The sequence below is a fragment of the Hylobates moloch genome, unplaced genomic scaffold (assembly GCF_009828535.3).
Source record: "Hylobates moloch isolate HMO894 unplaced genomic scaffold, HMol_V3 SCAFFOLD_12, whole genome shotgun sequence".
NCBI lineage: Eukaryota > Metazoa > Chordata > Mammalia > Primates > Hylobatidae > Hylobates > Hylobates moloch.
This window is the reverse complement of record NW_026652287.1, coordinates 19,001,372-19,014,631: the sequence shown is the minus strand read 5'-3', so window position 1 is coordinate 19,014,631 and position 13,260 is coordinate 19,001,372. Positions and strand designations below refer to the sequence as shown.

General features: G+C 49.7%; 1 protein-coding gene across 1 annotated transcript in view; it reads right to left on the bottom strand.

Annotated features, from left to right (window-relative positions):
- RBM19 (RNA binding motif protein 19) overlaps positions 1-13,260 on the bottom strand; it is a 141,091-nt gene that overhangs the window by 88,802 nt on the left and 39,029 nt on the right. Inside the window, exons 17-21 of the mRNA XM_032168591.2 lie at positions 12,599-12,774; positions 10,240-10,300; positions 6,148-6,227; positions 3,966-4,021; positions 572-688 (exon numbers count right to left, since the gene is read on the bottom strand). Coding sequence (XP_032024482.1) covers positions 572-688; positions 3,966-4,021; positions 6,148-6,227; positions 10,240-10,300; positions 12,599-12,774 — 490 coding nt within the window. The remainder of the gene's footprint in view (positions 1-571; positions 689-3,965; positions 4,022-6,147; positions 6,228-10,239; positions 10,301-12,598; positions 12,775-13,260) is intronic.

Genomic DNA, 13,260 nt, shown 5'->3' with positions numbered 1-13,260 from the left:
TCCATAGAGCCATTTAGGCCACTGGTCCCCAACCCCAGCTGGACATTAGGATCCCCTGGGGAGCTTTTAGCAAAACACCGATGTCTGGAGCCCACTGCTGAAAAATGGAATCCAACACTCTGGGGGGTGCAGCCTCGGCAAAGGTGTATTTTAGCCATCTCCAGGTGGCTGGAATGTGTGGCTAAGGTGGAAAACCAGCACCTTAAACCAAAGGGGTGGCCTGGACGGAGGAAATTTCAAGCAGATCATGGGTAGGGCTGGGTTTTAGCCACTGGGGCCACTGCCCCTCTTGCACCTTGTGGATGGGGACAGGGAAGACTGCCTGCCCTTTCTCCATCTGCCTCGGAGAGGGGGAAGCCTGGCTGTTTCGACTTTTTTCCTGCACAATGCTCTGGGGAGCCACATCTGAGATTAAGGGAGAGAAATCAAAAGCAGCCAAAAGATGACCTTTGAAAGACCACTGCGCCGGCCTGCAATGGAACCATCCAGGACCCAAAGGCCACCGTCCCTGAGACTCGGGCAGGCTCCCCGCCCACACGCCAGTCCCCTGGACTAAATGGGCGCTTCTCACCTGAAGAGCTCTCGGATCTCCCGGCTGTGGGCCTGGAAGGGGATGTTCCGCACCAGGATCTTGGAGGTGGTCTGCTTTCTGGGAACTTGTTTCTTCCGAGCCGATGTCACGGCTGGCCTGGAGGGTGGGGGGAGAGGGTCCGAGTTATTCGGGGCTTCAGCAGCTCCTGCCCAACATTGACTCCACTATGCCTTCATCAGAATATTCAGGTGATGGATTCAAGGAGTGTGCGTGGGGTGGAGAATCAACGTGAAAGGAGAGGAAGGCCGTCTCCCACCAGGTGATAGGACCCAAAACAGCTGCAGACGTCAGGGGAACACATCCGTGCTTGGGTGGCTGCTGCCCTTCATTTGAGAGACTCTGGGGCCACCAGGGACTTCAGGAGCCCCGCTAAGGGTGCGGCTGGTTTCTCACAGAACCCAATCTCCATTGTGTCTTTCTCTCCAGTTGCAAAGAAAGACCCTAGTTGGTTTCCAAAGGTCTTGTGACACTTCATCAATAACCCGAGGAGGAACATGTGGGGGCCTAACCATGGAGATGGACCAGGTGGCGAGCAAGGACACTCTCAGCCCAGGTTCAAGGCCATCCCCAATGCAGTGCTACCTTACCTGTCCCCCTGCTCTCCCAGGGAAACCCCCCACTCCACCAAAACAGGGTAGGGAAGTGAGCAAGGCTGGGAGTTAACAAGCTGGGTATGAATGCCAAATCGGACACTCAGGATCTCTGTGATCTTGGGCAAGCAGCATGGCCTCTCTGGGCCTCCGTTTCCTCCACTGTAGAATGGGTGTAATGATAGGCCAAACTAATTTGATTGTTTGAAGATTTAATAAGCAGACTCAGCACTGGACCCAGAATGTGGTAAACATTCAATAAACAGCAGCTGTTACGATAATGACCATGTTAGGACTTACCTCCTTCAGGCCTGCTCCACGTCACCTCCTCATAGGCCTTCCCTGTCTCCATTAAAACGGCAACACCCTCACCCACAGCCCCCAGCTTCATTTCTCTTCCTGGCACTGATCCCTGTGCTAGTATATTTTGTCTTGTCATTCTGGGGCTATGCTGTCTCATATGGCAGCCACCAGCCACATGTGGCTAGTTAAATCTAAATTAAAATGAAGCAAAACTAGGCTGGGCATGGTGGCTCACACCTGTAATCCCAACACTTTGGGAGGCTTAAGTGGATCACCTGAGGTCAGGGGTTCAAGACCAGCCGGGCCAACATAGTGAAACCCTGTCTCTACTGAAAATACAAAAATTAGCCAGGTGTGGTGGCAGGCGCCTATAATCCCAGTTACTTGGGAGGCTGAGGCATGAGAATTGCTTGAACCCAGGAGGCAGAGGTTGCAGTGAGCGAAGATCACACCACTGCGGTCCAGCCTGGGTGACAGGGTGAGACTCCATCTCAAAAAAATAGAAGCAGCAAAACTACAAATTCACTTCCTCGGTTGCTGGGGTATCAGGCTCCAAGATGGTGCCCAGTGATTCCTGGCTCTTGGTGTTCATGCACTATGTAATCCCTTCCCATGCTGTATCAGGGCAGGTCTGGGTGACCAGCAGGATGCAGCAGAGGGATGGTGTGTGAATTCTAAGACTAGATTGTAGAAGACATTGTGACCTCCTTCTTCCCGATTCTTGAATCACTCACTCTGGAGAGACCCGCTGCCATGCCATGAGGACACTCAAGCGGTCCCAGAAAGAGATCCCCAAGGTGAGGAACTGAGGCCCCCTGCCAGCAGCCATGTGAGTGTGTCATCTTAACAACAGATCTACCAGCCCCAGCTGAGCCTTCAGATGACTGCTGCCCTAGCCCACATCCTGACTGTAACCTCATGAGAGACCCTGAGCCAGAATTCCCAGCTAAGCTGCTCCAGAATTCCTGACCCATGAAACTATGAGATAATGTTTTCTTTTCAGCCTTTAAGTTCTGGGATACTTTGTGATGCAGCAACAGACAGCTAAAACAGTTGCACCTGCCACATCTCAAGAGCTAAATAGCCATGTGTGGCAATTGGCTACCATCTTGGACAGAAGAGGTGTGGAATATTTCCATTGCTGCAGAAGCTTCTATGGAACAGCACTGCCCTAGGGTGTAAACTCCCAAGGAAACACCATCCCCAGTGCCTAGGAGGAGGATGTAGTACACAGTGGGCTTGCTGTAATTTTTTCTTGAGTAAAACAATGGTTCCATGAACACTGGCTAGGAAGTGAGACCTTGCAAGGCTGAATTCAGGCTGGCTCTCTGGAGATAGGGTACTGGAAAGACACTGCCGGCTCAGTGCTCATGGGCACTGCAAGTGCTGGACGCTTAACACACAACCTCTAGTTAGCACGTTTCACTTCAGAGGCAGTCACCCATGCAAGGTCACAGAGCTCCTGGATTAGAAACTACAGGTGTGGGGCTCAAAGCCTGAGCTCCTTCTGTTATACTGGCAGCTCAGGAACCCCCATTAGACTTCTGAGGGCCCCTGTACCAAGCCTTCTTCCCTCCAAGGATGCTTAACATAGCACAGACCACAATGGGTGAAAAATACCAGAGCTGGCCCAAGCTGGACTCACAGGAAGCATTAACAACAAAGAAAGAAGGAAAAAGAAAGGTCAATTCGCTGGCAGCTAATTTGCCGGATGACCACAACAAATGACCAACTTGTTGAAAACTACCGAATAAATATCTGAAACCAGCTCTAGGGCTGTTAGAGGCAGTCATTTTATCACCTGAGGCAAGTAGATGATAATGACAATAATGGCTTACGCTGGGCACCTGTTATGTGCCGACCACTGTTGGAGGCACGTCGGGTGTAACAGCTCATTTAGATATACAAGCAGGTAGAAATGGAGGAGCAAAGATAAATCTCCAAACAATCCCCCTACTTCAGTATACTGGTCATTGGGCAAATTGGTCTGCCTCCATCTCTAACACCTACGGAATCTTTTTCACATTAACTGGAGGCCACCGTAGGCACTGTCATTCAGCTTTAAGAAAGCACGTCCCATAAAGCGGAACATCTAGGTTTTACAGCTGCTTCTGGTTCATCCACAGCACCAGCAACCTCCAGCTCTTCCTTGGTTTATTTATCCCAAGATGAGTGTTGTTTGCCTGTTTCTCCTGCACTTGTTCCTTTTCTTATTAAAAAAACAAAACAAAACAAAAAAAACACCCTGTGCATTAAACATTCACCCAAAGGACTAACACTGTTGTAGTTCACTGGGAAAACCGGGGTCGGATTTGGTAAATGCCAACTTAATTAGGCATCTTAATTAGGAAGAGTCCTAAATGGTAAAGGGATAGGTGGAAAGGACATTTAAGGGTTGTGAGACAACCTCCAGGGTGGCTGGCACCAAGCACAGGAAGCCCCAGCTCACAGGAAAGGAAATGAGGACACTGAAGACTCACTTAGTGGCTCGTTCTGAGATCCTCACTTCCAGCTTGTGGCCGTCCACGATGTGACCCTAAGAGAGAAGACAACAGGGCTCATCTCTCTGTCCTGAGAAATACTCACCCGAATCCTTGACCTTCACCAGAGCAGAGCCCTGGCTCGCAGATGGGAGCCTGACTGTTCCCCGGGGAGCACGGCTAGCATGGCTCACACCATGCCCAGGCAGCAGCTGGTGGTCAGAGACTCAGCCCTTGGACGCTCTCTTAAGCCACGGGTAGGCCTTGACCTAGATGTCATTCAAGGGACATGGAATTTTCCATTGTTTATAAGCATGTTTAGGCAAAGTAAGGCCCTTAGGTCTGGCTTGCAGAGAGAGTTGGGTTTAGTTTGTATGTTCCTGAAAAATATTCTAAATCCTAGTGGAGTTGCATCTAAAGCTAGGTTCTAACATTGGTCCCTCAAGGCAGAACTGGTGTATTAGCAAAATTACCCTTGAAAATCCCTTAAATCTCCCATAAAATACAGCACATAGAGCTTCGTAGGAACAATTCTTGGAGGCAATATTCACATATGCATGCACACAATGATGTCCAGAACATAATACAGTACACATGCAAAGGGAAATTTCATAGAATCTTATATCACGTGAAAGAGAAACATGGACCACTGAACCTGCAGAGCCAATTTTAAGTTAAATGAGTACACAGCCCCTGACCAGGAAGGGCCTAGGATGTGGGGCATTATGAAGGGAACAGAGGACACCTTCTCAAGCTACTAACACCTACTGCATCTCCTTCACATTAGCTGAAGGCCATCCTAGGCACCATGCATCATGATGCATTAGATGCATCCACAGAGCTTCTGGATTAGAATTTAGGCTGGGCACGGTGGCTCATGCCTGTAATCCCAGCACTTTGGGAGGCTGAGGCGGGCAGATCACGGGGTCAGGAGATCGAGACCATCCTGGCTAACACGGTGAAACCCCGTCTCTACTAAAAATACAAAAAATTAGCCGGGCATGGTGGCGAGCGCCTGTAGTCCCAGCTACTCTGGAAGCTGAGGCAGGAGAATGGCGTGAACCTGAGAGGCGGAGCTTGCAGTGAGCCAAGATCGCACCACTGCACTCCAGCCGGGGCAACAGAGTGAGACTCCGTCTCAAAAAAAAAAAAAAAAGAACTTATAGGTGGTGCAAAATTTGCCCTTTGGGATGGTTCCAATCAGGCTATTTTGCTCTCCACTGCCCTAGCTCCCCTCCTGCTAGTGAGTCTCAATCTGTCCTTGTACTTAGGATCTAGCAGGAAGGCATACCTCCCTTCTCTGTCTCAATAGGATGTTGAGTCTCTGTCCAAACAGCTTTCGGTTCAGCCCTGTTCTCCCCACCTTCTCCCCCGCTGGCCAAGCCTGGATGACTTAAGGGTCTCCTACCTGCCCCCTGCCCCCAGCCATCGTCCCCTCTCCACACCAGCAGCTGCAGAGGCTGGAGCAGAAGCCAGTGTGCTCACAGCCCCCTAATGGTCTCCCACTGCCTTCAGGCTGAGCAGTAAAATGGCCTAGAAGATCCTGCCCTGCACATCTCTCTCCTCATCCTGCAGCCTGAACCACTACCCCACGCCGCCCCTGCCACAGTGGCCTCTTAGCTTTTCAAACGTACTAAGCTCATTCCCACCTTACGGCCCCTGCCTCAGACCCTCTGCACATGGTCCCTACTCCCCAACTACCTCCCTCCCAGATCTCTGTGCAGCTGACTTCTGGCCAAATAGGTGTGGGCTCAACTGTCACCTCCTTAGAGAGGCCTTCCCTGACCACACAGCCTAAGTGCCCCACCTCCACCCTCAACTCACAGCTTTGTTTTCATGACCTGGTCCTGCATGTTTATTCAGAGGTCCACGGCCTGTCTACCCCACCAGAAAGAGGGGGCCACGTGAGCAACCTCTCCCAGGCCTAGCACCACCCCTGGCACATGTCAGGCTCTTGATAATAGTGCTATGGATCGAATGAATGAACCACGGTGACCGTGGAGTGTTGGGAGAGGTTCTTAATTTTTTCTTGGGCCACAGTCCCGTAGAGATCTGGGAAAAGCAATGGGCCTGGTCAAGTGTAGACTTCACACACATTCTCACTCAATTTCAGAGGGCTGACGGGACCTCCCACTACCTGCCAAGCGCCTCCATGGCCCTCAGCAGAGAATCCTCACTTTACCTGGAGCTGCTTGAGAGCTTTCTGGGCTTGCTCCGGCTTCCTGTATTCCACAAATCCAAACCCCATGGAAAGCAGCGCTCCTAAGAGAGAGAGAAGTGGAAATCACATCAGTGGGTGAAGCGGAAGCACAAGGCCAAGTGCAAGGGCTGTGACGGGCCCCCAGACCTACGCTGTATTTTCTCTTCTTTTCATACCCCCTTCATTCCCCCAAAAAATCTCAGTGCCTGGCTTGCTGTTTATTACTAGTCATCTTGACGAATCAGCCAACGCAGTTAACATGGCTGCCACCTGAGGCCCATTTGACTATTAATTAACAGATGACTGACATGATAATTAACTTCATAATAGGATTCTGCTGTGGGAGGGAGACTGCCCTAAGAGAGATGACCATCGTGAAGGCAAGTGGCAAAACCTCTACCTGGGCAGTCCTCTGCCTCCACACGCAATGCCTAAAATGAATACGTGGGAGAGTCAAACGCACCACAGGCTCGCTCTTCACAAATATTTCTCACCAGCCTATCACATTCAGTTCCTGGGTTTCAGATATCAAGTTTGGATCATGTGGGCGACTGCATTATTCAAACTTCTCTGGTTCCTTACTTCAAGGCTGCAAGTAGCAAGCGTTCAGATAGCAAAGAATACTGCAAAAATTTCATCGGAAACTTCTGCTTCCTCACTATGCATAACTGGGGAGGGAGGACCATTTTTATAGGGCACTAAAAAACATTAAGATCCCTAATTATATCTTGCCCTCTTGACATTAGATTTGATGTCCTCCCACCTTCTACCCACACCCCAGCATCTCATACATATTTGTTAGGTTTATTCTTTATTGTGAATTCAAAGAAGATTCATTTCGGTCTGATGGGTTCAAATGAGGCTCGAGGCTCTCTACCTTCGGCTCACTTTGCAGTTCCTATCTTTACCTTTACTGTGCTGTTTGTGAGACCTATGCTCCTGCCTTTCCACTGACAGTAGGTGTTACAAAATAAAAGCCAAGTGCATTAAGGAATTCTATTAATTGCCCATACATGGCTCAGACAGAACTGACAGCCAGTGCCACCCCAGGGTGACTTTAAATGTTCGTTCTGCAAGCAGATACTGCTCGAAAGCTCTCTTTTGGAGGCTCGAGGCTGCAGGTGGTGGGCTGGCACGTCTGTGCACCTGTGAGATTTTAAAAGCACAGTGACTGTGTGAAAGGCAACTGTGAGAAGGTCAAGTTCATCTCTGAGTTACTGACACTATGCAGATCTACTCTCCACCACCGTCCTCTATGGGAAGCTGACCTCTATAGACAGCTTTACCTGGGCTCCCCAGATTCCTTGCTTCCTGTTGGGATCAGCCAGCAAGAGGCTCTGATCTGGCATTGGAGGGTAGGGGAATGGAGGAGAGAGAGGCTGGAGTACTGGATCCTTCCACGTGTCCCCACCTGCCTCCTTGCTTTGGGTGGCTCTGCAGTGGCCACACCCAATCCACAGCCACCACTCCTGCAGGTTATCTCGTGGCTCCAACTCTCAGCTGAGCTCTGGTCACATGCTTTCCTCTAATGTCCCTCCAGGCCCGGCAGGGGGAAAGGTATTCTTCCTGTAGAGCTCACTCCCTGGACATCCTTGTGGGCTCCCTTAGCCCAGCCACACCTCGGCCCCTTTCTTACAGACATCTCTGCTCCAACCCCAGCTCAGGGTGCTTTGTTTCCTGCTGCAACCCTGACTGATATACTTTGTCTAGATTTTCCCCAAACTGTGACAGATGGGCCTCAGAGGACAGGGCTCTCAAATACAGGCCCTTGAAAAAGAGAGTGTATGTTTTAAGAGCTGCTTATGACATGGAAAGATCAGATAACCACTTCTAAAACATGCTGAAGAGCGCTCCCCAGGAATACACGGCTGGCCCCACAGAGCATCTGACTGGGCACAGTGAGAGGCAGGGACAGCCACTTCCACCTGCTGGCCTGGGTGCACCTCTGTCTATCTGACCCCCATCCTGGACTTCAGCAACAACTTTTTTTTTTTTTCCGGAAATCCTCACAACTGGTCCTTCTCATCATTAACTTGGTACTTAGCTGCCTTTCCTTGCATCCAAAACTATATCTGAAGACCCTGGAGAACAGGGATGTTAAGGGGTGAACAGTGTCTTCCCAGACTCACATGTAGAAATCCTGACCTCCAGTATCTCAGATGAGACCTTACCTGAGACAAGCTCTTTACAGAGGTAACCAAGTTAAAATGAGATCACAGGCCGGGTGCGGAAGCTCACACTTGTAATACCAGCACTTTGGGAGGCCAAGGCAGGCAGATCACTTGAGGTCAGGAGTTCGAGACCAGCCTGACCAACATGGTGAAACCCCATCTCTACCAAGAATACAAAAATTAGCTGGGCGTGGTGACACACGCCTATAATCCCAGCTACTGGGGAGGCTGAGGCACAAGAATCGTTTGAACCCAGGAGACAGCAGTTGCAGTGAGCTGAGATCACACCACTGCACTCCAGCCTGGGCAACAGAGTGAGAGACTCTGTCTCAAAAAATAAAAATAAATTAAATAAAAATAAATTACATGCAGTCATTAGAGTGGGCCCTAAATCCAGTATGATTGGATGACTGCTGTTCTTTTAAAAAAGTGTGGGTGGATTTGAAAACAGGATGGGCATATACAAGGAGGATGCCCTGTGAACATGGAGGCGGCCATCTATAAGCCTAGAGACAGGCCTAGAACAGACCTTCCCTCACAGCCCCCAGAAGGAACCAACTCTACTGGCACCTTGATCTCAGACTTCTAGACTCCAAGGCTGTGAGACAACACATTTCTGTCATTTAAGCCACCCAGTCTGTGGCACTTTCTTATGGCCTGGCAAACAAATACAAGGGATGCTCTGACTTCTGTGCTGTATGTCTGCTTAGAACCCTCCATGGCTCCCCAGTACTTCTGGGGAAAAGTCAAAACTCTTCTGTGTGTGTGGCATAAAAGCCACTTCATGGTCTGGAACTCACCTACCTTTCTAGGCATATCTCCCGCCTCTTCCTCAACAAATTCCCCAGGCTTGGCCACTGCAGTGTGAGTGGCCTCTGAATACCCTGTTCCCGCCACCTGGCTGCTCTGCCCCCTACCCCTCCCAGCCTCGGGCTGATGTGGCGTCCCCTGTGCTGGACTCTTGTCCCTGCCGTCCAACCCCTTGCTGCACTCTGCTGTAACCACCAGCGCATTGGTCTCTCCAGCTAGACTGTGTGCATGCTGCGGGCAGGGCTGCGTCTCCCTTAGTCTTATGTAACTAACACTGTGCCTGCTGCCTGGTGGGGCCTGGGGACTGTTTGAGGAGTAACTCAACAGCAGACATTCTGGCCACCCAGTACTTTGCATGCAGCAGGTGCTCAGGACACAGTTTGGGCTGACACATGTGGCATTCCTACAAATCCTGCCAAACCAAAGGGACTCAGGATAGGGCTGGCATGGCTGTGTGAAAGCAAGGACGTATCCCCTGCAGGAAGCCAGGGCTGGAGCCCAGCAGAGGCCAGGAGACTCAGAATAGCACCCAGGGCTGAATGGAGAGATGAGGGTACTCTCTGCCTGCCCATGTACCCACTGGCCTGGGAGATGCATGGTTAAAGACTCAGGAAAATCTGTGTGGTTAATGACTTGGTAGAATGTTCCAGAAGTTCTACAACTGGGTTATCTCCCTCAGAAGGGAAGAGGGAGAGTGCAAGACTGGTTGTTTCTTGCTATTTCCTAGGAAACTTCCAGAGCATAGAAGTGCTGGAAGGAGGCAGAGGCTCCTGATACCATCCAGAGTCCTCGCTATCTACCCACAAATGGCACTGCTCTGAAACCACCCCTGACAGTTTGAGGTGGTGGAGGCTCTAGGTTCAGAAGGATCTGACCCAAGAGGCTGCTTCAACTGGAAAGCAGGAGACTCCAGGGGAACAGAAAGAGGGGCTATTTCAAAGAGTCTGAGGCTGACCATGCTTCAGAAAAAAAGAGAACCTTCAAAATGTGCAAGGGAGAACTCCCCCAACCCCTTGTCTGAAGCTGGAGCTTCTTTTGGAATCCACTCTTTCCGGCTGAATACTGAATACTTTCCAAATTTCATGCGGAATACCTGCTTTGTTCTTCTTCTTGGAGATAGAGCAGCTCTTCACTGTCCCCACTTTTGAGAACACCTAGATAAGAAAGTAACAAGTATCATCAGCAGCTCTAAACCACTATGCAGGCAAGGGCCCCTGTCAAACACTATACCCCCAAATTTGCCATATGGACTACTTGGGGTCCCAAAAACATTTTGAGGTGATGAGTGATGACCTCCTTTAAGTAACCTGGGCAGTCCCTTAGGGTTCCCCGTAAGAGCAGCTGGGCTTGTTTCTTGTTCCAGTTTTAGAAGAAGGAAGTAGGACACAGAACAGTGAGAGACTGACTGCAGATCATGCAATCGGGAAGCCGGCCCTAAGTTCCGAAGCATGGGGTCTACTGCCCCAGTCCGGACCTCTCTCACTGCCCCCTGCACCAAATGCCAAAATAATTTTTACAAAAATTTTAAGTCATAGTCTATTCTATCTTCCCCTTTACTTTTTCTGTCTCCTTTGCTAGAATTTGAAACCCAGCCAGAGCAAAATCCATGTTTACCTGGTTCCCGGCTATGTCTTCAGCACCACACACAGGGCTCAGGGAAAGGCAGGTACCCAATAAACACTCACTAAATGAGCAATGGGGAAGCCCAGGGGCCAGGGAGAATCTTGAGAAACAAATACTATGAATAGTAGCCACTTATTGACTCTTGTGTTTAAAGTGTCAGATGCTTTATTTGGAGTATCTCCTTCATCCAAATCATCAAAACAACTCCATGAGAAGAATCTGTTAACATCCCCATGTTACAGATGAAGAAACTGAGGCACAGAATGGCTGAAGGACTCACTCAGGGTCACATCATTAGCAAGGAGCAAAGCTGGGTTCCAAGCCCAGACAGACTGATCACTAACCATGGCTCTCCACTCAGGGTGCTGAGACAGGAGCCCTGGGAACTAGGGGCTCTTCCCCCCAGGGCCTCAAGTGGACTGTGTGACCTAAGGACAGTGAACCGGCCTCTCTGAAGCTCAGTCTCCAGCCATGTTCCACAAAGAGACTGAACTAGGTCATCTTGGCTGTGACTTCCATCCAGCTCCAGAATCCTTGAATTCAGAGGATGCTCTTGGGCTGCTGTTTGAGTGCATCTCCCAGGAAACAATGATCCCAGATAATGACATTCCCATAACAGACCCGCACCAGAAAAAAAATAAAACTAACGTTCAAATCTATCTGACATATTCAAATCTTCTACCTTTTGGATGCTACAAGCACATGCCGCCATTTAAAAGCACAGCAAAATAAAAATGGAACCAGGAAATAGCCAAAGACAAGTCTAAGGGTGGGTTTCCAATTGCTTAATAAGATGAATCTTGCTCCTTAAATGCTGCTGCTTTAGTCAGGGTATCTCTGCTGTTGGGGCTGCTCTTCTAATAGGTAAGGGGACAGTCACATCACAGAGGCTGAGCCAGAGGGTGTCAGAGGGGCTCTGACCCTCTGCCTCTCTACCATACCCCAATGTTTGCCTCCATATCATCTGCCCATCATGTTCCTACCCCTGAGGTTCAGTGGACACTGTCTTCTATCTTGACCCCATGATCGAATTTTAGGGTTCAGAGGGATTTTTAGAAATCAACCAAGTCAATTCTTATGGCCAGCCTCCTTCCCAGAACAAGCTGATGGCTATCAGCTGGCTGTTATTCATTAAAACAAAACAAAAAACTGAAAAACCCATTGAGTGTTTATTCTGTGCCAAGCCCAGTCTCTAGAAATAAACCTCTCCTGAGGGAGGTGCCACAAATTGGGGACCTTGCAGACCCCACACCTTTGGAACCGGAGGCCCCATTGTGTCCTGATCGCTGGTCCAATTCCTTCTAGAAGCCCCCGGCCCTCATTCACGGCAGCCCTCATTTGGCTTTTACTAACCTTCTATTTGGAGCTCCCTGTCCTTTCATCCCCTTCCCTCTTCCCATAAATGCAAAAATCTCACCCCATCCAGGGATTCCAGGGTCAGGCCCAGACCCTCACTCACTGATGTGGCTTCTCCATTACTCCCGGCAGGCCGAGAGGACTGTGCTGACATTGACTTTTGGGTAGTTTACATCATAAAACAACTATTGCCTCCATATTACATGGTCTTCCTAGACATTCTGGTATGCCTCCAAAGTGTATGTGGCAGCCCCTCTCAGGCCCCCCGGGGCCAGCCTTGCTACTGCTCTAGTCTTCAGTTGAGTCGTCTACTGGACACCCCAGGGGAAAGGGTCAAGTAGGTGGTGTGCTTGTTGCCCCAAGTGCATATTAACACGCGTCATGTTTCAGGGCAGAATAAATGCAGTGGCCGTATCAGTAGACTGGGGTTTCCCATCCCACGCCCCTCCCTCCTGGGCTGAGAAACCACTCACTTCCTTCAGCTTCTCTTCTGTTGTGTCAAAATTGAGATTCTTAATAAACAGAGTACATCCTGGGAGGCTCTCTTCTTCTTCTTCCTCTTCCTCCTCCTCCTCTTCCATCTTTGCTGAAGAGTTGTCTGCTCCTTCCTCTGTTGGATTTTCATCTTCTGGGGTTTTGCCATCGGGCACTGAACCCCCATCAAAACAAAAACAAAAACATCAAATCCATGAAATAATGTCAAACTCACCAGAGCCCTGGGGCCAACTGCAAAGAGTCCACTAGGTAAAGGGGTTCTGCCTCTGCGGGCAGTGGCAGGAAGGGGCACCATGATCCCCAACTTGTGCTGAGCTTCAGCAACTCTTGAGACAGGGAGAAAGTCCTGCCCCTGCTGTGAAGGGGCACCATGATCCCCAACTTGTGCTGAGCTTCAGCAACTCTTGAGACAGAGAGAAAGTCCTGCCCCTGCTGTGTTGTAAAGAGAAAGGAATACAAAACACAGCCCCCAAATGGAGCCTTAAACAGGACCAGCTCACACTAATTTGAACTTCGAAATAAATTACCATGTGAACTGTTTTACTGAACCACGAGCCTAAACAAAATGTTATTTTGCCTCAAAAAAAAAATCAAAAAACAGCATTTAGTGAACTTTCAAACTAAAATGCAACTTAAAACT